The sequence below is a fragment of the Prunus dulcis genome, chromosome 1 (assembly GCF_902201215.1).
Source record: "Prunus dulcis chromosome 1, ALMONDv2, whole genome shotgun sequence".
Classification (NCBI taxonomy): Eukaryota; Viridiplantae; Streptophyta; class Magnoliopsida; order Rosales; family Rosaceae; genus Prunus; species Prunus dulcis.
The window spans coordinates 4,384,272-4,411,782 of record NC_047650.1 but is presented as its reverse complement, the minus strand read 5'-3'; the positions used below and the strand labels follow the sequence as shown (position 1 = coordinate 4,411,782).

Genomic DNA, 27,511 nt, shown 5'->3' with positions numbered 1-27,511 from the left:
GAACCAATAACACATGAAAACTCATTTATTGCGGAAATGTTAGTTGTATCATATTTATATACTACATTTTTAATAGAGATGGATTCCATTGTATTGGTAAATTCTACCTTTATTAGAGAAATAATACACAATATAGTTTTACAAATGCGGTACCAAAATTGTTGTGGGGTGTGGCAATAGAAGAACATTGGTTAAGTGTACGTAGTACCTTATTTTTTGGGTCAACAAATAATGTCATATTGTAGATAAGTAGATCAGGATGCAGTTCCTAGAACAATGCATGCGACCATAAAACAAAATAGAAGATCCTATAATAATAATAATAAAAGAATCTTCACGATCACCCTACTTATCCCATGCCACTTGGCTTTATAAGCAATCAACTAGCTATTTGATTAGGATGAAGTAGCTAAAACCTTCCAATTTAACACGTTTTTGGTGGTAGGTTCAAGTTTTATAAATTTTTTCAAACATTTCAACTTTCAAATGAGTGTCCAACATATTGCAAAATACCACTTCCGTTGGGTCCTCATTGATTTCAATATTCAGAAGAAAAAAAAAATATATATATATATATACATATATATATATATATATATATCTTTTCTTATTCTTCCCTCTCTTATTCCCTTCCCCCACCAACACACCCCGTCATGACGCCTAATGGCGGCACGTAGGGACCAAAGGGGTCCAGGTCCCTACTCAACTCTCTCTCTCTCTCTCTCTCTCTCTCTGTGTAAAATAATTTAATGTTGTGTATATGAATTGAATTGAATATTGAAAAATGATACACGGGTTTTATATATACAACAATCATAACTTGAAGTGTGAAAGCTGTAATTTAAAGCTTATTTCTTGATTTTTTTACTTTAGGCTATATTGGTTCAAGGGTCTGACAATGATTTTCTAGAAGCTCTATGAGAACTTGTAGTGTTTATGCTCTCATTCTCTTTATTTTATATTTTGCAAGATAGCCCCCTCTAATCTCAATTCTTGGCTCCGCCACTGATGACGCCTCCTATACACAGCTCCTCTCACGACCCTCCCAAACTCAATTCCACAGCTCTCTCTCCCCCACACCATTTCCTTTTTCTTTTAATTTTTAATTTTATTAATTGTTTTAGTATTATAGAATCAACTTGCTAATTTACTCCTAAATTTAACAGAGAAATTGAGCCAACCGACAGAAAGCATATTAATAGTGCAACTTTTATTTGCCTACATATTTTGTTTCCTATAACGCGCTTGTATACCTGCTAATTAGTCAACTAAGAAGGAAGTTATGAATAAGTTACTAATATTTTTTATAGTGCGTTTGGATAAGAGAAATAAACTTGCAATTTTGATAAAATTCAGATTTTATAAATTGACACAAACCAATTCCCGTGTTTGGATAATAAAACAGAGAAATTTATAAATTCCACGTGGGAAAAAAAATGGAATTTGGAGGTCATAAATCCCAACTTTAAATTCTATCTAAATAGTCGTCATTTTTAAAATTCCAAGAGAGATTGAGTTTAAAAGATAACTTTACAAATAAACGTTAAATTACGTGTTTAAATCTGTTATCCAAACATGAAACTTTACCAATTCTAGAATATTAATTTCCGTCATTTATGAATTCCTTTGTACTTTTAAATTTCCTCATCCAAACACATTTAGGCACCAAATATTCACTCGAGTGAACGACAAGTGAAGAAACTCTAGGAGCCGCTGCCCTTTTGGGGTCAGTGACTTCCCATCCCCCTCCCTTCTTTTCTCCTCCCTTATGCTCATCTCCCTCCCTTCCTCCCTCCATCCTTGCCCCTCCTTTCCTCTTGCTCCATTTGGTTTTTTTTTTTTTTTTTTTTTTTTTGCAGACTTGGTTGTGGATGTCTCTGATCCCGTAGATTTTCACAGGAAACCATGTCTCTGCGGGTGGAGGATAGTTAGAACGAGAAACCTCAGATCTAGGGGTTTATTCCACGTTGATGCTCCTCTCCTCTTGGTAGATCTTGTTGTCTCTGTTATGGATTTGAATGGCTTTGGTTGTGCATCATTTGCAGAGCAAAGTGTTGCTGCTCCTTTAGTCGGTGTTGTTTGGTTTCTTAGATTTGGTTCACTTTGTTATTAAAGTCTAGAAACTCTATGAATTGTCTGGTTTTCTCTTGTAATTCCCAAAAATTTTGATGTATTTGTTGGGTGGTCTAGTTTCTCTACCAAAGTTATGCCTGTTAGCGGTCACGTTTTGTCCTTAATGTAACTGACTTGATCTAGGACAACTTAGACGGTAGATAGGGATTTTTAGATAAGTTCTTTGCTATTTATTTTCTTTAGATAGTTTCAACTCTAGAGCTTATTCTAGTCACTAAAGAAACTTTACCCATGTCTGTTATATTACTAATCAAGATGGCTATATATGCACTTTTTCAATTGATCTATAAAATAATATTGCTTATTTGGTAAAAAAGAAGGAAGTTGAAAATAGAAATGTTGTGATCATATATGGCCGTTGTAGATAAAAGATTCCCTGATATACGAAAGTGTGATGCCAAAGTGTCACCCAAAAGAAGCATGTTTATTTTTTCATACCTAATTGCACTTTTTGGGAATTTTCAGTTAATGATGTTACACAACAAGTTTTGCAAAGGGCTTGTAGCTCAAGTGATTAAAAGTATTTATCTATGCATCCGAAATCCTAAGTTCCAAAAAACAAAATAAAAGACACATTATACGAATTCTATTTTAAGGTATGCTATTAATTGTGTTTCAAGAACACTCGGGTAATACTAATATATTAGAGCATGAATAGCATGCTCTGATACTATATTAGAATGTAAATGTGAGTATTTAACTAAAATTCAATTGGCACCAAGTAGAGATGCCCAATATTTTTAAACACCAAGGCGAACAAATACTATATATCACAACAGGAAACAAATAATGAAGATGCCCGATATATATATATATATATAATTCATAAGGGAAGTTTTGAGAGATTGCATTGTATATATTATGCTTCTGGCACTTCGCCATTGCATTGATTGAAATGGCTGAGTTGGCTATAGATGACCAGTATTTATATATGATGCATCATTCATTACGTATGCCAGCACAATCACCAGTGGGTTTCCATGGCTCCTTTTCCCTGGCTCTTAATATTGATTACCATTTAATCATATTTAGGTATCATTTTAGTTCATGATTATGCTTACTTTACTGATAATTAGCCAAGCTTACCTTAGAAAAATATATAAAAAGTTGTAACAAGCATTTTCTTTCAGAAAAAAGAAAGTCACTTTGCTACGTTATGTTATAATAATGTAAACATAATATGTTCATTATTTTCATCCGAAAAAAACAAAGTTTGGATCCACCGAAAGAGGAGGAAAAGGGACAGCAAGATTTGACTAAGTTTGCACTTGAAATGGAATTGAGACAATGTGTCTTGTGGTAACGATTATGTTTGCCATTTTCTTTTTGCATGTATAATGGGCTGCTCAATCGAAAGTCTAATAGAAGGGGTTGACTCAAGCTGGGGATGAGGCACTTCAAAAAATATACCCAATAAACCATTTGACTTGGAAAGCATTTGACTTGGAAAGCATATAACCCCACACACCACCCAATGTTGGAAAACAAATGGCTTTAAATAGACTACTTTTTTGAATGCGATAGATTTGTAACGAGTTGACAATTGGAATATAAGGAATTAGTATAAAATACCATTGAAACTTTTTAATAAAATTACTTACATGTTTGACATATGAAGAAATATCGACATATTTAGTATGGTGAAATTGTGTTTGCACTGATCATCTAGCTTTCTCCTAATAACCTATCAAATAAACAAGGTTTCTAAAGTCCGAATGAATTAGAGCATCCAATCGAAAATTAATTCACAATAATTAATATAAGTAGCCCAAGTTTTTATATATTTTTGGTGCAAGGTTTTACTTCCTCAACAGACAAATTGAGCCTGACCAAACAAAGAATGACCAGTGTGAGCAGCTAGCTAGCACAAGCCAAACGCTGATCAGTGGCCAAACATCATGCTGACGATTATGAAAAAAAAAAGGTCAAAGCTTCTACAACCGCAAAAGAAGAGAAGGGTCCAGGATCAGAAGCAAAAAGTTGGTTGGTAGTCTTTCTTTGGCAAGTAGCTTAATTAGATGATTGAAATTGAGAATGTTAGTGCGCGAAGTCTTAACTTTTGGATTAATTGATTGCTTAAAGAAATTATTTTAAAAAAAAGACGTATTATAGTAAGCAAATTAGCTAATTAGCCCAATATCTGTGGCGGCATATAGTAGCTTTTCAATAAGTTGCAGTACAATGTGATCATGGAAAATGTATATAGACATTTGTGTTTATTTCTCTCACTCACGTATATTTTATGTCTGTTTGTCTCTTTATGTAAGTACTTTCACATTATGTGTGGGGAAAGACATACACAAAAGTGTATGCGGGCAAGTCATGTGTAATTAAAATATAGACCGGTGTTCTTGTTTCTTAGTTTTATTTTAGTCTAATAATGTTCAACAAAAAAATTTTAGGAGTTTGTTGTGCTTTGTTTTCTATTTAGGATTTTTATTTATTTTTAGCTTTTGGCTTTCGATATAGATTTGCGGTTGCATGGCGAATCTGTATTGTAGGTATGAGTACATGTGCTTCTAGTTGCTGAATTGGGGATTTAGTCATTGTTTGAGTTATGCATGATTCTCTCCATATCAATTCAACATGTTGTTGTGTTTGATCACTGGAGAAGTTTTATCTATATTCAACACATATTTGCTTTTACTTTTGTTTATTTATCAATATTATACTATTTCTTATTTTCATAAAACTATAGACCTAGTTATTGTGTACTATCAGGACAATTGCTAATCCTACACTATGCCTATAAAAGCACACACTATGCCTAGTTATGGTGCTTTTAGCAACGTTATCTAAACTTTTGGGGGGGACAGGATAACCAAAAGCAATGCTGTCGAGTAATGCCTTTGCTTTTATAATGCTTACACATTAAGGATAGGACTAGCCACTAATCTTTCATGTTAGTATATTTTCTTTTCCATTGGTGCACAAGTTTTTCAAGAAGATTATATCGCCATAGATAGGATAGGACAATTGGACGGATAGATAGGCAATGGCGGTGGTGAAGTATTCTTGGATTTGAAGAGCTAGATCACACTTTCGCAATCACAATTATTCTGCTAGGGCCAAGCAAAACAAAGGTCAAAGTATATCTATCTATTTTTTAGGGTGTTGAGACCATGAATTGCATATCGTGGAATTAAAGCATTATTAGGCTCGTTCGGGAGTGATTTTGAATTGGCCAGAATCACTTCTAAGAAGAAGCGCATCCCATGTGCATCTCTAAAAAATTCACTTTGAGTGATTTTTAAGTGGTTCTGGGAAGAAGCACATTCCATGTGTTTCTTTATAAAATCGCTTTAAATCATTTAAAGTGATTCTCCATAAAAGTGATTATTTGCCTCTCTAGAATCACTCTCAAACGTTAATATTTTAAAATATCTTGAGTCTCTTCACTTATTGTCAATTAATTTTGGATTAAATGCTCAAATTTTAATACGGTATTAGACTTTAAAATATCTTAGGCCTCTTCATCTATTATGAATTGGTTTTAGGTTGGATACTCACATTTTAATATCTCTCAGCACATGTCACACTGTATAATTATGACCATCAAATAGTCAAGGCTATCAAGATATTGAAGTGTTTTCCGGGAGCTGAGTTCCCAATCTCCATGCTTTTTCTTTACCCTATCTTCTTATTCTCTATCTATTTTTTGTCAACAGGATCTAGCCCTATATAAAGGCCTTGACTTCATGGACGGACCTACTCTATGACTAACCTGTGCTATAGCCCAAGTGACTTTGTCTTTTTACGCCTAAAAAGATACACCCATCGCACCCAATGAATAGCCCTGCACTGCACTCTCATAATCCCCCTCCACCTTTTTTTCTCTCTTTTTCTTTTTGGTACAAAAAGGGCCAAGGGCCAAACACAAAAAACCTCTGCTTCTTTTATTTTTTGGTCGAAAACAACCCCTCTAATTTTCTTTTTTGGTAAAAAATAACCCCTCTTCACTTCACATGCCCTTGCACGTAGAAAATATAAAAGAACTATATGTACTAGATGTATTTTGAGGGGTAAAACTCATTATGTCATCATAATTTTTTTTTTTGAGAAATTCTATGATTGCATTCATAATTCAGCCAAAAAAGCCACTAGCCACAAAGGGCCAATACAAACTAGCCACAAAAGGGCTATTACAATAACAGAGCGGTCTAATATCAAAATTAAGAAAATCAGGTATGTCTCCACCAACGATCAGGCAAGATTGAAGAAACTCTGGCATAGGCATCCCAACTAAGATTGCAAACTTAGAATAATAAAAAAGAGATAAAGCTTGAAAAAACTAAGCCATAGCAATACAAATAAAACTCTCACTAAGGAGAGAGCTCTCACAAAGGAGATATGAAAAACTCTCACAAAAGGAGAGGTGAAAATTACACAGAGAACCTAAATAGTCTCTACAACTTATTCCAAACATAAAGAAATTGCAAAAAAGATGGTGGTGGAGATTTGACGCCGAAATGCATGTGAAGATCCGACGCTAAGCCGCAGCCGCCACTAATGGTTGGATGAAAATCATAACAAAACTAAGACAAATAGGGAAAACCCTTTGTCTTTGAAAATGGGGGAAGAGGTGAAAGGAGGAAGAGAGGAAGAGAAGAGAGGAGATGAGAGGGGGGAAGAACAATGGCTTCTTCCCCCCTCAAGGTGGAAAAGGCTTTAAGAGTGTTTTTTGGGAGAAAGGGGACTATGATTTAGTATAAAATTACACTTTTTCAGTTTTAAAATCAAATTATGTCATCATGATTAGGTGTAGTATTTTGTTATCAATGAATTTCACTTAGTACTCTCAAGTTTAATAGCTATGTGGGTAAGATAAATTTAGCCCACCCCAATTTGAAATCTTGGGTCTGTCACTTGCAGATCAATGGTCCCAGGTTGGAACCCCCATGGCATCTTGGTAGTGTGTGTGTGAGAAACTCCCTCCTCTTGTAGTTTAGACTATTGCTTGTATTAAAAAAATTATTTATTTATTTATTTTTCACAATGCTTACACATGATTTGCAGGACAAAGACTATGAGAATGGAGGTTGGAAATCGATTGCGAAGTTTACTTAATATATTAGATAGAACGAAAGAAAGATCTCAAACCTCCCATTCACATGTCAAGGATATTAATAAACTACGAAATTTGTCTTCGGTTCTTCAATGCAAAAGTCATCCCAACAACTACATATACAAGTATAAAAGAAATAATTCATCGTTGCAAAGAAACCCATTGCAACTGTAAAATGGTAGTGAAAGTTTTTTCAACAAAAGTGACTTCACCGAGATAAATTCATGGGGAAAAATTCGAGAACAGATTAAACATATTGTTTCTATTGTTGTTTGAAGAAGAAAAAAAAGTGAGACGATTCTGGTGAGATAATTATCATATCATCATGATTAACATAAATATCCGCTTGTCATTAAATATTGTTGATAAAATGAATTTTCAAATTCAAAAAGCTTCGTCTTTTTCATCATATTTGAAGTTTACAAGATCAGCTTAAAGAATCCATGCATGTTTTTCTGCATGTGTCTTTCCTTGAGTATAAATTTTTACATTCACTGGTTTGGTTAACACCTATGGAGCTCCAACTCTGACGGAGAAAGTTTAACAGATCTCTCAGCTTTGTGCGTGTGTGTGTGGGCGGGCGTATGATTTTTTTCTTGGTCACGAAAGGTATGCCGTGAGCCAATCGACTAAAATCATTTCAGTTGATTCATATTGGTCAGTACAGGAATTTTGCACTATAGTGTAAGGCCCTAAAACTAGGTATCTTGATGCCCAAGTCAACTAATTCAAGGTTCACAGACATATGTCGGGGATGTTATTGGGTTTTCTGGAGTGGGAATGACCACTTAATAGAAGACCGGGCAGTGTTAAGACTTAAGGATATTCAAAAGGTCCGGGCTACCTGGAGCCATATGTTATAATTGCAACCAATGGAAAAATTTATAGATTTCATTCATGTATTCAGTCTATGAAGATCAAAATTTACAGGAATATTAATTATACTAAGTGTTGAAACTGTTTCTATGTTAGTGAGTCTGACTTACATGAGGGATTTAAGTTTCATCTACTTGCAAGATTAGGGCGCTTTTTCTGGAGTGCCGTTGACATATCACGCAGCCTGTGTGTAATCTCTGTGAATGACGGGCGATCAGCAGGATCCGGTGACCAGCACTGTTCCATTAAAATTTTCCACTCAGAATCACAACGCTTTGGAATAGGAGGCCTCAGTGTGTTATTTACAATTCCCCCTACAATGAAAAGACGATAAAACAAAAATTTGTCAAAATTTGTAAGAAAAACTTCCAAAAAGGACAATGTTATGGCTACAAATCCTGGTAAATAAATAACAAATCAAATCTTTTTGAAATGAAGACCATGTTGCAAGGAATAAGGCATAGGCAAAGACAAGGTTCTATCAGGCATGGTTTGGTAACATATAGCTATCCTCAAAATGAAACATTTCACAATACGTCAACTTTGACATCACTTTTTAATATGAAGGAGAAGCTTAGGTTTCTTCTTAGATCTACATGAAGGTCAAAACTCTTCTGATTTGAAGTGGTCAAGAGAATCTAAGTAAATTCTTTTAATTTCTTAACACTGTATAAAAGTATAACTCATTGAATTGTTTCCCAAGAAGGTTGATCCAGAAAAAATTGAGGATTGAATTACTTATCCTCAATCAGTCATGAGAAGGGATGTACGGATATTTATGTAGGAAATGCTGAAGGCATACATTCTTGGTACTGGAAAATGTATGGTAAGAGTTACTAGAGCACGGTTCATATTCTCGCTGGAGTAGTTGAAGTAAGTTTCAAGAAGTGGCTACCTCCAAACAATCAAATGAACTCAAATTCTAATTACTACATTTTCCCACTGGCAGTCTCATACATTGAAACTGCAGGGAGTTATTCCATCATGAGTTGCCTTCCAAGGACATCAGTTTTTCAGAAAGGAGTCTCTTGAGGAGGCTTAAGAATGAACTTAGAAGAGACAAACATTTAAGCATTAGGCTAGAATAACTTACCTATGATAGCACCGCAGTGCATGTTAGCATACGGTTCCTCCCCAGTCAGGATCTCCCACATTACAATACCAAATGAGTAAACATCAACCTATTAAAGAAGGAACACCAAAATGATCAGGTTAAGAATCAGGCATGCTTGGCTTCGGATTCCACTTTGCTCAATCTCCCTGGCAAAAGTGATCGGTTATATTCTAAATTCCTAACCTTCTCGGAGACCCGGTTACTGCTTCCATTTAATAATTCTGGTGCCATCCACGGAAGGGTTCCTCGTACGCCACCAGATACTAGTGTGTTGCGTTTGATTCTTGACAACCCAAAATCTCCAACCTGCAAAGCAGATAACCACCCTAGGAGAACTGTATAATGCATCCTATATACGAAAAGGCATTCCTGACTAGTGAATAAAAAATGGATTTTTTGAAACAACCAATTGTTAACAGCTCATTGAGAAATATACCAAAACTAGTAATTAAGTTTAAATCCACTGTCAAAACAAATATGGAAGAGGGGAAGGTATGCAAAATATTGTTTTTCACCAATTACCTTGCATATGGGACGTTCAGGATCCCTCAGATTAACAAGCAAATTGTCACACTTCAAATCAAAGTGGACAATATTTTTCAAATGCAAATACTCCATGCCAAAAGCTGCGTCCATTAAGATTATGAGCCTCTTTCGACGATCAAGCACTCTGCAGAAAGAATCAACAGACTACATAAATCTATTTCAAGTTAAAGGATATATTGAACGAAAGAAAAATGGATGAACTAACCTATCCTTCCTTATTAGGACATGTCTCAGTGATCCATTCACCATAAATTCAGCTACAGTTGCCAATGTTGCCCCAGGCCCATCAGGCACCACCCCATAAAATGCTACAACATTTGGATGGTGAAGGGTGGACAGAATCTTTGCCTCTCTCCAGAAGTCTTTAGTCTGCCAAAACAAGTGAATTTTTCATTTTCATTGCGAAAAGTATCTTAAACTGTTGGATCTACATTTAACCCCAAGCCATTTATATATACTTCAAGGAATGGGAAGCTGTAACATCAATTTAGCACATGAAAATCACAACCAGAACTGAAACAGATAAGAAACTCCACTGCTTGAACACTAATGAGTTCGGGGACTCACCAGTCGCTCTTGCTCCGATGATCTGCCGGAGAAACAGCTCTTTTTTATTCTTTTAATAGCAACATCTGTTCCTCTCCACTTCCCATGATAGACAGTTCCATATGTACCAGATCCTAACTCTTGCAGTTCTTCGAGATCATCATTCTTTATGATCTGCCAAACAAATTAAGCATCCATCATATGCTGAGAAGAGATAAGTAATATCAGATCATGCATAAATCCATCAAGATAGTCGTTCTCAACCTGCAAACCATAGATGCCCGCTTCCATTTCAGCTATTGCAACATCGCTAATAGTTTCATGCCTATGATTGCCATCAGCTGTCACACCCTATAAAATAGAGGATAGGAGATTAAGTTTACCACCAGACACATCACCATAAAAATCTTAGCTTAAATTTAATAAGGAGTATGTTTACCTTGTCATCAGATTCTGGAGCTGTACTTCCTGTGTCTATTTCTCTAGGAGACGAACATTCATCACTGTCCTCATCTTCTATATTTGAGACATGATAGGCCACTTTAGAGGAGGGGATACCTGGTGGTGTACTATTAGTTAAGTCCTCAACAACTACTGATTCCGTCGCCTTGTTGTCATGATGATTATCCAAGCACTGTGACTGGACAGGGATAGCATCGTCACACTTGGTTACCTCAGAAGACTGTCTGCTAAGACCTACGTTTTCGACCACATACTCAGGATAATTCACAGGGTCCTTGTCAAGGGGAGAATATTCTCCGTCTGAAGCAGCACTTGTAGCCAATTTCTGAAATAGGTAGAACTTATTAAGAATATTCAGAAAATATTTTTTACAGATCTGCAAAGGGAAAAATACTTACATCTAAGAATTCCTGAGTGGCAACCCTGCTGATCCCTGGTGTCACACTTAGTCTCTCAGTTGTAGCACACTGCTGATCCCTTGTACAACTTTGGCTCCTAAGAAAAAACTGAGAAGTTGTGTCAAATTCGTAGCCTTGGCGACCCATAGTATCTTTAGAACCTTCATTTTCAGAAATTGGTAAACCAGAAACCCCACCTCTGGGGAATTGTGAATCATCTGAAGATAAGGAAACACTGCTCAGGCAGTTCACATTTTTAACCTTCTTAAATTCCATGACAGTATCATTTGATATATCATCAACACTTCCTTCAAAGTTGTTCCAGTTTTTATCAGCACAAGTGTCATTCCTGTCTGTCAGGTTCAACATCCCCAGACCTTGTTCCTCCTTACATTGGTCAGGTTTCCTGATTGTGAATTGATTACTGTATTCAACCATTTCATGTTTCCCATCAACCATGTCTTCCTGTTGCACAGGCCATTCTTGCGAGGATCTTTGCATCTTCAGTGAAGGTGATTTTGCTCTTCTGCATTTCAATGAGGACACTGAGATAACTTCTCCTTCTGAGGACCTCTGAACATGTTCCTGCAACTGAGAGTCAGAAAGTACTGCATGCATTATTCTGTGATGAGAAGCATCTCTATCAGCAGACCCTGAAAATAATCCCACTGTAGGATGAGAAACAGACTTTTCAGAATGTAGGGCCTTTTCCAGAGGCACAAGTCTCTCAGAGTTCATACCACCTTGACCATACTTTGGAGAAGGCACAGAATTCTCACTAAAGCTACGATTGTGGGAGTGCACATTCTGGGACTTTCTTGTCCGGGAAGTTTCAGCCAAGTATTTGTTATGATGATGGTAATTCAACACTGGAGGCCCATGATGAAGATTTTCATTATAGCCCACAGCATCCAGATAATAGGTATTGTCACATGGAAGTTTTTCCATAACAGAAGGAGCAATGCCTCCGTTACCATCACAATATGGTCGATCCAAATAAAACTGCACATTAGAACTCTTGGGATCTCTATGTTGTAGTGGAACAGGAGATATGGGAGGGGAGTGATTAAAAGACTTCTTTGGGATCTGAAGAGTGGCTAGGAACTGAGGAGCAGGTTTAGTTAATGTTCCCACCACATTTGAGGAACTGGGACTATAATCTTTGGTCTCTAAATATGTGGCTGTAGGAGATTCTCTACGAAAAGTTGGACTATAATCCGAGGTATTTCCAAACTGGCTAGTCTGACTGGCCAAACTTTGCCCACTGGAACTTTTCCGAGGACTTGGGTCTAGCATGCCATTAACAGCAAAAACAAATTGGGAGTCGGCACCAATTGGATGCGTTACCCTTGCTTCCACAGAACTTGGGCTCTCAGTTTCATTTAAAGGAACAAGAAAGATCCGCAATCTTTGAGAAGTTCTTTCTAGCTCAAGATATTCCTCTATCATATGATGAAGGTCCTCATCCGAACACACAGATACAAGTGCATCAAGATCCTCACCAGGAAGTTGGTACTTAATAGTGTGAGGTTGGTTACAAATTGCAAAAGTCTTATTCATTAGTTCCTCCAAATTGGTGCCTTTGCGAATAGATAAAATCCGTGTATCTCCACCCACATATCTGAGCTTCCCATCATTTGGCCTTGGTAATATTCTTCCCCCAAAGCTGCAGAGAAATTTCATTTTGAAAGAGAAAGAACCTTCAGAAAATACTTGACCATAAGGATGGTATGACTGAGGGGATTCCAGTACATAAAGAGGTGGAGTAGTTGGTTTTCCAATAACCCGATCACGATTAACTTCATCCGAAAACTTACCTGATACTTGCCCAATAGCACCATATTCCCAGTGGTATCTGCTTATGTTACTAGGATAAACATTTTTCTCTATGTCAGCCACAAAGCCTGTAGCAGCCACTGGACTAAAATCTGAGAATTCTGAACTGCAGTCAGAATCTATTCTCCTTATCCCAACAACACCAGCGAGATCCTCATAAACAAGCTTATGGTTTTTATTTAAATTAAAACCCACTCTTTTCGACTGGCGCTGATCAACGCCAGTCACTACTGGGGCCAATCTTCTTTGTGAAATACGATCCTGCAGAAACTCCGCTGAAAATTCCTCACCAGTCTGTGCACAAATATGATTTTCATTGTCATCTGCAGCACTTTTGTTACTTCGATCATGATTTATTGTATCTTTGCAGAACTGTTGACCAGAAGTACCAGGAGCCTCACTAGTCATGGTCTCAAAAGGAGTTTACTTCATTTGAGGCTTCACATATGAGCATTCTCTGGCTTTCAAGCTTTAGATCCTTGATGACAAGTAATTAAAAATCTGCTTCTCCAAATTGAAGTACATAATACTAAACACAAAAAACTTGTTCTATATAAAAACTCATCCCATGATGCACCTATAAACACTCTCTAGCCTCCATCATATATCTTCAAAAAATTCTTCTTTTGTAACAAAAGCCGCAGTGAGCTTGACATTGAATGCCAGATTACTAAACTGTGTACGAAGTCTTTGATGGGTCATCTCCATACTTCCTGTCTTTATGAAAGTTACCATTCAAGAACATCCAAAACCAACAAGATCATGCATTTGTGGAAAATTAACCATTACCAGGTTCCTCAATTCCATAATGAAAGATAGCCCCCAAAAAAGAAAGGTGCAAAGATTTTCATAGAGTTGATTCTCAATGAAGAACGCATTTGCAATAACCAAACCAACCCAATATTGCTTACCTTTCCACCTAACCAAACAATTAAGAAAACCAACCCAAATTTCCATGGTTATGCTTTGTACTTTTGACAAACATCTTGTCATCAAGTATTTAAGAGAACATGAGAATGAAAGCTCAAACATGAACATGCAAAAAGAAAATGAACATGAACATGGAAAAGAAAAGAAATAGCAAAATGGGTACCTTTATGGTTGTAAAAATGCGCTGATCAAGCTTTGAAATCAAAGCTTAAGGGCTGGTGCACTGGTATTTCAACATTTTGGGTCAAATCAGAAAGAAACAAAAAAGATAAAAATGGATTTGGGTTGGGGTTTTGTTGGTTTTGAGAGAGAGAGAGAGAGAGAGAGAGAGAGAGAGAGAGAACGTTGCATAAGGGTCGGAGTTGAAACGACAAACAATACAAAGGATTACGCGGCATCAATACAGGGAATGGAGGGAAAGGAATAGGCCTAACTGCTAAACTAATTTATGAATCTCTATTTTTTTTCTTTTTTTTCTTTCTCTTTTTATCTTTTTCTTTTCATTCTTTCTTTCTTTTCGTTCTTGCTTTTGATTAAAAGATCTCACGGCAAAGCCATTTTGATACACAAAATAAGATAAACAGAAATATATACAAAAATAGAATGTGAGTTAAACTGAAATTCATGGACCGAAGTGTGAGGCTTTTAGGCCTCGGACAGGCTATTAAAATCAACCTCATGCATCGTTATAATTTTTTTTTTTAAATTACAAATGATAATCTAAACTACAAATAGAGGTGGATTTCACAAGGTGTTATGAAGTTCGAACATGAGACCACTAGTCTACAAGTTAAAATCTTTTTCTAATGAGTTAGATCCCGTTGCCCATGCATTATCACATTTAAATAAATAATTTTAGATTATTTGAATTTTATATATTTTTTGTTTGTATTTAAGTTGGGAACTGTTATTAACATGTTAAAATTTTTAATATGCACTCCCTTAGTCAAAAAGAAAGAAAGAAAGAAAGAAAAGGTGCAAGATGACTATTTTGAAGTGCTAATAACTCTTTCCTTTTAAGTTGATTAACACTTTTGTTGTAATGAGTTTGGTTCGAAAGATTTATTTTTTGTGTTTTTTTTTGTTCTAGTGGCCGCTGCTATTGGAGCTTCAAGCCCTCCACAAAGATTGAGCCCTTTTGAATTCTTGAGTTTTGGCACTTAATTTGTGATTAAAGAAACTAACTCCTTGTGTCTAAAATAAGAGCTATTACCAGGGTTTTAGGTCATCAATTAGAGCATTTGTAAGGGCTCTTTTTCTCTTGTTTAATCCTATTTTTTCCTTGGTCGGAGGTGCAAAGTAGGCTTGGTGGAAGAAGATATGGCCGGTTGCTTTTGGGAGGTGCACGACCTCACTGCTTATTGCAAATCCAAGGATGACAACTTCGGAGTCCAGGTTGTACCTTCCCGTGGAAGACAACTCCAGCGAGTTTAAGATCGATGCCGAGAAAGAAAACTCCAGAGAGCTTAAGATCAATGCCGAGACTCAAAAGGAGTGCAGTTGGGCTATGCTTGAGGATGGTGTTTCTGGTTATGAAGACTAGTTTGGTTCGGACAAAAAAAATAATAAAAATACAGACGATTTTGGAAGAGGTCAATATTACTCCACCCTTAGTTTTAGAGTCCTTTGAAGTGTTGGTACCTATCAACTTGGAAAGCATGCCTTTCGTACAACTTAACCCATTCACATCACACCCCATCTCTTTTGCTGAACCATGCAGTTGGATACCAAATGTTTATAAAAATTCAAAATGGCTCAGATGAATCAGCTGATATAGAAATCCAAAACATTAAATACAAGCAATTTATCACAATCTTAAAATCTCTTTAAACCCAATTCCACAATACATCAAAAAAATTTTAATTTTTTGTTTTTGGAAAACAGACAAGTTCATTGCTAAAACACCATACAAATTGCATCCAGGGAATAGTCCGAGCATTGACGTGAAAGAATATCAGACAATTTAACTGACGACAATACAAAGGCATAAGTTTAAATTTCTGTCTGTTTGAAGATCATAGTCTGCTGTGTAATGTGCAGAAATACGTGGAGCCCATAAATATACAGTGTTTACCTATATGACTCTGGACGCTTTGGCTTGCTTTGAACAACAGCCTCAATCTTCTCCATCACAGCGGGAGTTAATAGAGGGATTACATCTACAGCTTTCATGTTCTCTTGAATCTGCATAGACGATAACAGCTTTTGGTCACTATAAACAGATGACATTGCTATTGCCCACCGTTTTAGTGGGAATGGGAGAACATAAAAACTCTATTTGCTTCTACAGTATCATCATTTCCAACAAATGGAGTTCTCCCTTCACAATGGAATGCTTCACGCTTGTTTACCTATTTCAGATTGTTAGATGTTTAGTGGATTTAAAGATCTGGGAAGCCTACGTTGACAGCATCACACTTTGTAAATGACCACTATTTTAAGAATGTTGTACACAACAAATTACTGGAACTGGCATATTTTAACCAACATTTTACCCTCCATATGAAAAATGACCTACTGAATAAGAGTATGGCAGTAGGCCCATGGATTGCAGAAATTATATTCACTTGGTAGGCTTCACATAACACAATATGAAAATCATAAATACCAAATCAGGAATATATGGCAGGCGGGAATAACTGCAATAAACTTAAAACATAAGAAGTAAACAAAATGCCAATACTTTAATTTAAACTATTAATATTTAAAATTTGAATCCTACATATAAAATTCCAGATAAACTGATAGGACCACTCAAAGATCAACAAATCATTTCTTGAAGAGCACAGTCAAACTAAAGGAACAATAGTAATGCCCACCACATCTCACAAAAACAGGAATAACAACATTCATTGAAAACCATTATTAAGATGAAAAATAACGTTCAGACCTCTTTGGAGGCATGACACAGACGGAGATGAAAATTTTCATACAGTTGAATAATAGCCCAACACAAGCAGATCAAGCACATGCATGGTAGCAAAGAATCACAGCCTTAATATTATCTCTCAGAGATGTGATATTTTGAAAACAAACCTGGGACTCCTTTGTAGCACCAGTAATAACTGATGTGACGTTAGGATTAGCAGCACACCATGCAATTGCAAGTTGAGCTAATGGTACACCTAATTCATCTGCAATTGGCTTCAGACCATTAACCTTTTTCAGCACCTCATCAACCAGTGATCGACTAGCAAGATTCTGCAAGGCATAAGTCAAAAAGTTAATGTCCTACCCATAAAGAAGAAAAAAGTATAACAATATATTCAACTTCAACACCAGAAAGATAATTTATGATAATACGATAAATAAAAAATGAAACTAAAAGATTGATCTCAATAATACTCCTCTATTGATTTTGAAGAGACACAAAATACAGAATACAGCAGTTTTTTAATTCAACAATGCATGTACTTAGGAACAGAGCTATCATAGTGATTAATTGAAATCTTACTTTGTAATTGTCCAATGCAAATCGGCTATCAGGTGGTATATTTCCCTTGTTATATTTTCCAGTGAGCACACCAGAAGCAAGCGGGCTCCAAGTGGTAAGACCCAGACCGTAGTTGGTGTACAGTGGGAGGTACTCAGACTCAACCTGCACCCATGTAATAGTTGAAGTAATCATGAGAGAGAGAGAGAGAGAGAGAGAGAGAGAGAGAGAACAAAATCCATCCGTTGCTGTTTCCCTTCTCCATAAAAGGGACAGATATCATCAGTAAATATAAAGGCATGCAGTTATTGGAGTATACTATACATACAGGAAAAAAAAAATCCATACAAATATAAGCCCAAGTAACTGGCACGGACGTCAACTGAAATATAGTAATAAATGAAACATATGGATGAGTAGAAATGCCAGAGAGTTTAAGATAAAGCATTGAGCTAGAGATAGCACAACAATTGAAATCATAATTTCTTGATTGTTGGTTAGAACTAAAGATAAGAGCTTTCTAGGTTCCAAGAACCAATAAATTCATTCAATACAGAGAGGGTAACAGAAAATCATTAAAGATCATTTACAAGGAATACTCATCTCTTGCTAAGTTGCTACTGATTTAATTTCATGGCCCATGACAAGGAAATAACAATAATATAGAACACAGCTATGAAAATGAGAAATGAAGTTTGAAGGATGCTGCCATTCTAGTGGCATAACTGAATGAATATACGGTTATGGAAGAGTTGCTTCAGTCCCTGTTGTACAGGGATTTCAGCTTCAAAGAAGGGAAGAAAGGTGGAAGGAAAGTTAGCAATGAATGAAAACTGGCAAAAATGGGGTTACCAATAAAAATATGAACTTCTGCATATTCAAATTAGTTAAAACTTAAGAGAACCTCTATATATGTGAAGTTTTTACTTAATGGTAAATGAGCGAGTGACCTTGCTCATTACCAGTCTTCTCTGGTGACTACGACTGGGTACTAAATCAAGGGATACTTAGCATCTGCTTATGTAAACATCAGCCACTAAGTCTAAAATGCAATCATCAAATATCCACTCCCTCCTATCAAAAACATCAATTATCTTTATTTCTAAAGAAAACGCACTACCAAGTGATCAACCAACTGCATCTCATCCTAAAACTGAAATGAACGCAACCCTCTTTCACATAACAGTTATAACACTAAATCCACCACCAAATCAAAACCCATAAACTACATCACATACATAATCCAACCAACAATTTTTTTTTTACTTTGGGTGGGACTGTTATTTAATCGAACCAACAATTTTGTTTTTTCTTCAGAATTATTGAATAAATCTTCACATCTAATCAATGGGTACACACTAAAGACACCAAATTGGCAAATTCCACAAACCCTCATGAAAAAGCCAAACATATTCCCCATCTGGGCACAACCACAAACCAAATATCAAAAACAATAAAAACCCACTAACCTTGTGCCTGGACAACAAATTATACTCAGGCTGCTCAACAATGGGCCCCACCAAATCCAACCTCTCGGCGATCCCCCAAGCCTCAGTGATCTGCTGAGCCGACCACTCACTGGTCCCCCAATAAAAAGCCCAACCCTTATCAATCACATAGTTCATAGCCCTCACCGTCTCCTCAATCGGCGTAGTGACATCCGGCCTGTGGCAATAGATAAGATCAACATAATCCATATCCAGCCTCTTCAACGACGCCTTGGTGCCTTCGACGACGTGCTTTCTGGAGAGGCCCTTGTCGTTGGGGCCGGGCCCACCCCAGAAGATCTTGGTGGAAACGACGACGTCGGAGCGCTTCCATCCGAGCTCGCGGATGGCCTGGCCCATGATCTCCTCGGCGCGGCCGGAGGCGTAGACCTCGGCGTTGTCGAAGAAGTTGACGCCGTGGTCTCGGCAGGTCTGGAGGAGAGACTTGGCCTCCTTGACGTCGAGCTGGTTGCCGAAGCTGACCCATGCTCCGTACGAGAGCTGGCTCACCTTGAGCCCCGAGCGGCCCAGATTCTTGTACTGCATATTGTTCGACGACATTGAATTGCAGTTGAAATTGAGTGAGAGAGAGGGTGAGTCAAAATGTTCAGCTCCAGAGGAGGAGGAAGGTATATTTACCCTTATGAAGACGATGAAGAGGAGGACACGTGGGTTTTATTTGCGTGGAGATCTAGAAGGCATGTGGGAGGTCCAAACGTTTTCTTTTGGACAGAGCGAATAATGCTTTCGATGTTCTTCGGCTTTCTTTATTTATATATTTCAAATAAATAAATGCCTGCTAATCAAGATTTGGAAACTAATAATTAGAGCAACTCCGTCCATTTGCCATTTGCCATGGCAAGAGGGTTAGGGCAGCTACTATTCATGTGAATAGTGGCTGCCCTTGCAAAAAGCAAAGTGTGTTTCCACCCATTGCCATGACAACCACTATTCACATGAGATATGAAGAGAGGAATTTGTATAGAGTTTTAGTGTGGAAAGTGAAAAATATGACTAAGTATTTATTTTTAAAAAATTCTGAAAAGTTTAGTATTTTTTAAAATTTTTTAGATTTTTTAAAATTATTTTTTGGTTGCTGACGTCATCGTTGACGTCAGGAAACCCAGGTTAGACTGAGAGCTGGTTTTGCTTGAGGGCCAACCCAGACTTGTGGAACCCACCCACAACCCGTGCAACATTTGTTCGCTGGAAGTCTGTTTTGGGCCAAACCCCTCCTTTGCCCGGGCACGCTGGAGTTGCTCTCATGAGGTTTATTATTGCCAGCAAAATGGTGATGGTACGAAGAAGAAGAAGAAATATATTTATTTGTCTGAGGGAAAATCTGAGAATCTCTAGTCATGGTAAGCCCAACTGAATTTTGCAGCCCAAGTCAAACTCCAAACGTAGCCCTTTAGAAAAGCTGCTTATGTGCTTTGAAAGTAAAATATATTCAAAATTTAAAAATAATTTCAAAGTCCAAAAAATTATTTAAGATGAGTAAATATAATTAATTAGTATTTATTATGTAATTTATGAAATTAATTAAAATATTTAATACTAATTATTCATTAAATAAATAATAATTAAAACATAAATAATAATTAAATATAATTAAATAAATCAAAATATTACTTAATCGAAAATATTAAACTAAAAAAAACTAATTTTGTATATAAATAAATAAAAAACAAAGTCCATACAATAATTTAAAATAATTATTTATTATTTATTAAGTACTTTATGAAATTAGTAAAATATTTAAATACTAATTATTCACTAAATAAATTATAATTAAAACATAATTACTAATTAAAGTAATTTAAAAAAGACTAAGATATTACAAAAAAGAAAACCATTTTGTGCAATATAGCCGAGCGGCTATACTTTTAAAATATTCATATATATATATATATATTTAGAGAGTATAGTCGCGCGGCTATATTGTTAATATTTAAATAAATTTAGCACCGCTATACGGTTAAAATATTCGTATATATTTAGAAAGTATAGCCGCGCGACTATACGTTTAAAATATTTGTATATATTTAGAACGTATAGCCGATCAGCTATACTGTTAAAATATTCGTATATATTTTGAAAGTATAGCCACGCATATAGCAGTGCAGCAATATTCTTTAAATATTCATATATTTTAAATGTATAGGGACTAGGAAGTACAAATGCAAACGCTTGCAGTTCCAATTTTTCAATTGACACCATGAAGTTTTTTTGTTTTTGTTTTTTTTTTCCAATAAACTCTCTTTTTTTTTTCTTTTTTTTTTTAAATCAAAATAAAAAGGCCTTTAGTTCCCCGCATGGGCATCGACTCTCAACATTTTCATTTAGAGAAACCATATATATGTTTCGTTACCAAGTCCAGCAACTTGTCTACATACGTATTCGTGTTATAGATCCCAAGATGGTGGCATCTCACACCATTTTCCATTCCATCAATCAATTCTGCAGATATACATATTAGGGTTGATATTATAATTTTGGATACTATCCTTCATGCCTAGGAGACAGGCTAACTTGGAATGTGAAGACTTGATTCCAAGACCATCCTTTAAGCCTATGGAATCCATTGTTTTAAACAATCTGGGGCTTAATTTCTCTTAAAATTCATATTTATCCAACAAATTTGAAGAGCCAAACTGCATCCACAAACAGCTTTATCATGGCACAAACAAACATTTACATTTGCTAATCATTCTCATAATCCATTCTTAACATTCACCATGGCACAAAAGCAATTGAGGCTATCTTCATCTAACCACCATTTTGAATGATCTTATACAAAGAACAATTGAGGCAATCTATCCATTTTGGAAGCTTCTGTAGCAGTGAACAACAAGAAATTAAGCCGACAGTCAGATCAAAAACCTATGAGCCGTTTAGGCAATAAATAAATAGATAAGATACCAATTGTCAGACAAAAACTAGGAATAATAAGAAAAGGACATAGAATTATAATTTCAGAGAGTGAACTTACCTGAGATTTAAAAGAGAAAGCACAAATGCACAGATGCACAGCTGCAGAGCGAAAGAGACTACTTGGATGAGGAGAGGAGAGAAAACATTCCCAAGAGTGGCAAGGAGAGAGAGAGCACCTAGGAGACCAAAATTTGAATTTAAGAATGTCTTCTTATCATAGTGAAGAAGTGATGGAAAAAGGAGCTTACCAGAGAGTGCATTGCAGCAGAGAGTGAGGACTCAGAGGGAAAAACTGATGGCTGGTAGTTTGAGAAGGATGATTTAAAAAAAAAAGTGAGTGTGAAAGTAGGAGTAATTGATCAAAATGAAAGTAAGTTATTGCAAATCTTTTTATGGCCATGGAAACAAATAAAAATTACACAAATTTTTCTGTACATAGCTAAAGATCAAGCCACCACCTAAGTTGAGCCATTGTGAAACTTTTCAACTCTGTACAGTTAGAACATGTTTTGCTAACCCAATTCAACAGTGAAAATGACAAGTTTCAGCGGTGTAAAAAAGTTTTAGTGTTGAACTAAGAAATCACCTTTACAGATGGGGAGCACAATTCAGGTTGTCGCACAATGTATATTTGATCACCATGGCTATCTTCCTTATATGTATCTTGATTTCTGTGCCAAGTCCAGAGAGCGTATGTAGAATTCACAACCTGCATTTAGATATAAAAGGGTCATGGAAGATCTCTATAAAAGTGTAGCTCAGAAAGAATGAAGTTTCACGAAAGATCGCGCTTAGCTCCTCTACTTTCATGGTTTGCACCTCTGAAGCAAATACACAAACATTTACATTTGCTAATCATGGCCAAACTAATCAATAAACATCGTGTAGATAAGTTTGTTTTACTAGGGAAGTAAAAAACGATGCAGAATATTAGAAACTGAGATTATACCTCAAGTATGCCATGTCCAAAACTGCTTTCTCTAAATGCACTCCACTCTGGCTGTTTGTTCCAACAAAAACTGCCTTTAGCAGGCCCTGAAGAAAAGTTCAAATGACAAACCCCTCCAAACTCTGGTGTGTTGTCTCCAGCTGAAGGACACTTTCCAGGGTCATCAGCAAAATCAACATCAACTTGCTCAATATTTCCACCATCTCCAACTGTTATGTAAACAGGCCCACATCGATCCAACGTGTAGTTATATACTCTATTCATCCGTTCATAGGCATGGACCTTAAAAGAAGCATATTGCACTCATTCAGCATCAAAATAGAAATTTGTTCCAACAATAAGAACCTAAGGTATTTTTCCAGTTTCATTTCTATGGCCTCTTTGAATTGCCTACTACTGTTGTATCTAGCCTACAATGATGATCCTAATCAAGAATCTCATGTCTGCCACACCAAATTGGAATTAAATCTCTGTAATTATTATTAATCAGATGCATGTAGAAATTTCCCATTTATTGGGGCATTGAGTAAGAACCTGCAACTTAGGCTTCTTTTTTTTTTTTTTTTTTTTTTCACTTTGAGCAACAAACTTTGGTGCTTTCGGATGAAAGATCACCAAATATTGATGTCATGAAAGATATGAGTTGTAGTAGAACTTATTTATTTAAGGAATTTAATTAGATCATGCATCACAGTACAAGTGTTTCTTTTTTGGGGGCGTAATCATACAGTATAAGTTCGTTACAATGAATAAGATGTACTTATTTACCAATAAAAATCATGTGTTTACTTCTGGAAGAATTCCAGTTCAAAAATTAATAAAATTTTATGAATGCTTCATTAACCAACTTCCATGGCAGAGAAGATTAGTACAATTGAGATGGATGGAAATGTACACTTGATCTTCTTTCTTTTTCATCTTTTTCCTAAAGATCACATGTCAACTAACTTATATACCTGCCTTCCATAATATATATTGCTACCACAGAAGCATATTGTGGCCTAATATGCAATTAGCAAATTTTCAGGTTTTTTCAATTTCAGGGAAGAGCCAAAGGTACGTGTTCTTTGACATCAATAGAAAATAACATACTAATTTCTGAAAGTATTTGAAGCACAGAAGATACATCAAAGCTAAACTACAGAAAGAAATTTTCCAAATAAGTAAGCATATCGATAACAAATGACTACAGATAGAATCCACTTAAACTTACATGACCAGAAAAAACTATATCAACACCATATTGATAAAGTAGGGCTTCCATTTCTTGTCTCATGCATTCAAATTCCTGATAATGAGAAGAGTAGCTATTATACCAAGGTGGATGCCATGCAGCTACCAGCCACGGGGTCACTGTCCGGTCTAGTTGATGTAGATCGTCTTTAAGCCAAGCATACTGAGCACCTGGAATGAGCAGTGATAGGACATTGCATACAATTAAGAACAAAAGATTCTGAGGAAGTATTACATTTTGATAATTTAGCATTGCAGCACCACACACTAACATTCAAAACTCATTTGTAATTAGCAGCAGTTAATTTATCAATTAGAAAGGCTATGGCATCAATTACCAGTAGCATTGTAGTCAACATATGCTCCCAACATGATAAAATGTACTCCTCCAGCATCAAAAGAGTAATAGAAGTTACTTTTAGAGCCAGATTCCTCTGAAGGCACTGCGAACCTTGTCAAATAGGATTTGAAAGTGATGCCGGAAACTTGGGGCTCAATCTCATGGTTGCCCTCAATAACAATCATAGGAACTCTTGAGGTCAAAGGCTCCATGAACCTGAGCTTCCATTTCGACCATGTTAATAGGATTTCAATGAATTCAAGAGAAGCAGAATCACAAATGGTTCAGATATCAAAATTCATAAAAGTGAAACAGGATGCAAAGGCATTTAGATCCACACTAATTCAGACAGTTTACCTTCCCCACCCGTCCCAGCGGGGTTGATATGTTTCTCTGATAGGGGCATCTGGGAATGCACATGAAAAGCATGAAGCTCCTTTCCCACCAGTGGTACGGTACTGATTTGCATAGGTTAAGTCTCCAACCATTAAAATCATTGAAGGATCATTCTGGATTAAATGATCAATAGTTGTACTGGTATTGCTTGTGAGCCCTAAATCTCCAACGACAGCTATTCGATGAGGATATGTGCTTTGGCTAGGCATTGGTAAAGTTTCAAAGGCATGCTCTTCACTCATAGCAGGGATAGAGCTATCCCCACATTTGTAATAATATTTTGTTCCTGGTTTAAGACCTACAACAAAGAAGAGAGCTCTTCATATTTTGTTCCACTTATCATCTTCTAGGTGCTCATTAGGTAACTAAATGACCATCCTCTGGAGATGATATCAAGTTTCACTCTGTTAACAACTTAACACTATGATGAAACAGAGCTAATTTCATCTAAAAGGCCCCAATTGAGCAACCATCAACTCCATTATGAATCAAGCACAAATTTTGCTTCGCCAAAATATTTGTATCTCTCTTCTCTCCAACTTATAAAATAATCAACCGGAATTCTTTTCGCATTCGGTACTTAATATTTTCAAAATAGTATTGGCAATTCAATTGTATAAACAAAACACAATCAAAAATTTATATAATAATCAAAAGGTTTCCATACCATCAATCCTCACATGATGAACGATGCCAGAGGTGTAATTCAAGAGGCCTTCAAATGGGTACAATTGGCTATAAACAACTGAAACCCCTTTCTTCACACTCTCATACTTCCCACTTTCTTTTCCATAGCGTACCTCACTCCCAACCTTGGAAGGATCAAGTGGTGTCACATTTTTCCCAATCTGAGCATCCCCTGACCCCAAAAAACCAACCAACCCAGTTCATCAATTCCGTTCAACCAAACAAAGAAAGCAAGAAAACAACACAAAACACTCAGAATTTCAATTTGCACAGATAAGTACCAGTAACCCAAGAAACCCACATGGAAGTAGGTGAGGATATTGCAAGTGCTATCTGTTCTGGGAAATTCAAAGTCACATTCTTCTTCAGCCTGGGATGGTCCATAGGCAAGTCATTGCTGCCTCGACGAAGTGATGGGTCGAAACGCCGCGTTGCAGGCTCAAATGGGCCTTCTAGAGTTGTGGGAATGGGAGATTGAGCCACTGCCATCTTTGTTACAATCAGTAAAATGATCAAAGTGATCATCCATAGCTTACAGCTCTGCATAACATTAATTCTGTATTTTCTGCTGCTTCTTTTTTTGTAAAGTTGATGAAGGTTCAGAATTCAAGCTGGGAATGAAGAGAAGGAAAGAGTTCAGTAGTGATTATGAGATTTGGCATCTTTGAGATTGGTGATGGGAATATTCTGTTTCTTTCGTTGTTTTTGGTATTATTGATTATCTAAAGAAAGAGTAGCCGTAGAGAGTGGTTCATGCAAAATTGCAATGGAAGGAAGTGTACGAAATCTTCTTCTTCTGTTTGTCTTTATTTCTCCACTGCTTGCCGTTCCGCTGTCACCTCTCAGAACCTTGATTCGCTAAATACACGTAAATACACATATAAGGGGGGCGGTTATGGGGTAGCGTAGGTGGTGTCAATGTCATTGCTTGGCCCCGATTTTTGAAAACCTTGGTTGGTTCATGTCAAAAAATTTAGAATCTTGATTCGCTCCTTACATATAAATAGTCATTGATCCGTCCAATAAAAGTTGACTATTTTATTCATAACGTGAACATACCTATAATATTATGAGGAGAATCATCTTTGTCAACGAAAATGACCATTTCTTCCTTTCATATTAATGAGTTTAATAATAGCTTTGCCACATGATTTTAGTAGAAATAGGGAGGATAAAATAAATGACCTATAAAACGAGTGTGGGTTGGGGTTGCGAAGAGCCCACAGGCCGAGGAGGAAAGTGTAGGTCGCTGCTCATCAGCTATGGCCCTAGAAATTACCACTCAACTATCTGGGCTCACCTTTCTTCTTACATATTGGCCTAGATGTCCAGTTTTTATTCAATAGTATTGGGCTTGACATGTGGATTTAGAACTTTTAATCCTTTTCTTTTTCACATAACACATAAAATTTTAAATCTTTACGTGTTTAGAGATCGGATGCCACTAAACCAAATGGTTATTACCTATAAAAGTTTATATAAATCACATTACTTACACTTCATTGTTTTGTTGTATTTATAATCTTTAAAATACTTTTTGATCTAAAAGCTGTCAAATTTACAAAGTACATGAGGTTTACAACTGATTACAAGCCTTTCTTTTTCTTTTTCTTTTTTTTTTTTATAAAGAAATTTTGTAATTTTATTCATAATTCAAGTAAAAAAAGTCATTAATCATAAAGGGCTAATACAAACTAACCAAAAAGGGCCATTACAATAACAGAGTAATCTAACATCAAAATTAATAGGCTCCTCCACTAATCATCATGCAAGATCAAAAATATTTTGGCATAGGCATCCCAACTAAAAGTGCAAACTCTGAACAATCAAAAATAGATAAAACTTAAAAAAAGCCAAGCCATAACAAAACTCTGACAAAGGAAAAGTGGAAAGTTCTCACAAATGATAGATGAAAAATTCTCACAAAATTAGAGGTGAAAACTACATAGAAAACCTAAAGAGTTTCTGCGACTTATTCCAAACATGAAGAACCAGTAAAAAGAATGGTGATAGAGATCTGACACCAAAATGTAAAGTGATTACACGCCTTTAAGTTTATTTTGTAACATTATACTCAATGATAGAAGGAATCATATGAAAGGTTCTTCTAATTAGATAAATCGATAATATTTTCAAAATATAAAAC

The 27,511-nt window shown here is 36.1% G+C and overlaps 3 protein-coding genes across 5 annotated transcripts; all 3 read right to left on the bottom strand.

Annotated features, from left to right (window-relative positions):
• Positions 1–8,071: 8,071 nt before the first annotated feature.
• LOC117616706 lies at positions 8,072–14,189 on the bottom strand. Of its 2 annotated transcripts, none has more exons than XM_034346100.1 (10): positions 14,070–14,189; positions 11,141–13,895; positions 10,720–11,067; positions 10,545–10,631; positions 10,302–10,454; positions 9,940–10,103; positions 9,711–9,858; positions 9,372–9,494; positions 9,168–9,255; positions 8,072–8,388 (listed from the first exon to the last, which is right to left on the bottom strand). In XM_034346100.1, exons 2-10 carry the CDS (start codon positions 13,382–13,384, stop codon positions 8,201–8,203), a joined length of 3,543 nt encoding a protein of 1,180 aa, XP_034201991.1. In that variant the 5' UTR covers positions 13,385–13,895; positions 14,070–14,189; the 3' UTR covers positions 8,072–8,200. The 2 variants fall into 2 exon arrangements, with proteins under 2 accessions (XP_034201991.1, XP_034201992.1); XM_034346101.1 differs by having other exon boundaries at positions 11,141–13,693.
• Positions 14,190–15,709: 1,520 nt separating this feature from the next.
• Positions 15,710–19,651, bottom strand: LOC117629150 (probable voltage-gated potassium channel subunit beta). The gene is made up of 4 exons (XM_034361657.1): positions 18,809–19,651; positions 17,361–17,504; positions 16,943–17,107; positions 15,710–16,090 (listed from the first exon to the last, which is right to left on the bottom strand). The coding sequence occupies exons 1-4, from the start codon at positions 19,385–19,387 to the stop codon at positions 15,977–15,979; spliced, it is 1,002 nt and encodes a 333-aa protein (XP_034217548.1). The 5' UTR covers positions 19,388–19,651; the 3' UTR covers positions 15,710–15,976.
• A 1,585-nt stretch (positions 19,652–21,236) lies between these two features.
• On the bottom strand, positions 21,237–26,181 carry LOC117625176 (purple acid phosphatase 23). Of its 2 annotated transcripts, XM_034357018.1 has the most exons (10): positions 25,647–26,176; positions 25,346–25,537; positions 24,640–24,976; positions 24,281–24,498; positions 23,923–24,113; positions 22,710–22,991; positions 22,347–22,469; positions 22,009–22,059; positions 21,819–21,936; positions 21,237–21,661 (listed from the first exon to the last, which is right to left on the bottom strand). In XM_034357018.1, exons 1-9 carry the CDS (start codon positions 25,909–25,911, stop codon positions 21,877–21,879), a joined length of 1,719 nt encoding a protein of 572 aa, XP_034212909.1. In that variant the 5' UTR covers positions 25,912–26,176; the 3' UTR covers positions 21,237–21,661; positions 21,819–21,876. The 2 variants fall into 2 exon arrangements, with proteins under 2 accessions (XP_034212909.1, XP_034213522.1); XM_034357631.1 differs by lacking the exons at positions 21,237–21,661; positions 21,819–21,936; positions 22,009–22,059 and having other exon boundaries at positions 22,356–22,469; positions 22,710–22,918; positions 25,647–26,181.
• Between the last annotated feature and the right edge of the window lie 1,330 nt (positions 26,182–27,511).

Bases quoted from the DNA above. Each gene is read 5' to 3' on its own strand.
- LOC117629150 (XM_034361657.1), bottom strand. From the start codon at position 19,387: ATGTCGTCGAACAATATGCAGTACAAGAATCTGGGCCGCTCGGGGCTC. The intron at 17,505-18,808 runs GTTAGTGGGTTT...ACATGGGTGCAG, and splicing joins ATTTGTTGTCCAGGCACAAG to GTTGAGTCTGAGTACCTCCC. The intron at 16,091-16,942 runs GTTTGTTTTCAA...TCGTCTATGCAG, and splicing joins GTGCTACAAAGGAGTCCCAG to ATTCAAGAGAACATGAAAGC.
- LOC117616706 (XM_034346100.1), bottom strand. From the start codon at position 13,384: ATGACTAGTGAGGCTCCTGGTACTTCTGGTCAACAGTTCTGCAAAGAT. The intron at 11,068-11,140 runs GTAAGTATTTTT...TACCTATTTCAG, and splicing joins CCACTCAGGAATTCTTAGAT to AAATTGGCTACAAGTGCTGC. The intron at 9,256-9,371 runs GTTAGGAATTTA...CTTCTTTAATAG, and splicing joins GTAACCGGGTCTCCGAGAAG to GTTGATGTTTACTCATTTGG.
- LOC117625176 (XM_034357018.1), bottom strand. From the start codon at position 25,911: ATGCAGAGCTGTAAGCTATGGATGATCACTTTGATCATTTTACTGATT. The intron at 25,538-25,646 runs GTACTTATCTGT...TTTTGGGGTCAG, and splicing joins GTGGGTTTCTTGGGTTACTG to GGGATGCTCAGATTGGGAAA. The intron at 24,114-24,280 runs GTAATTGATGCC...TGCTCATTCCAG, and splicing joins TGTTGACTACAATGCTACTG to GTGCTCAGTATGCTTGGCTT.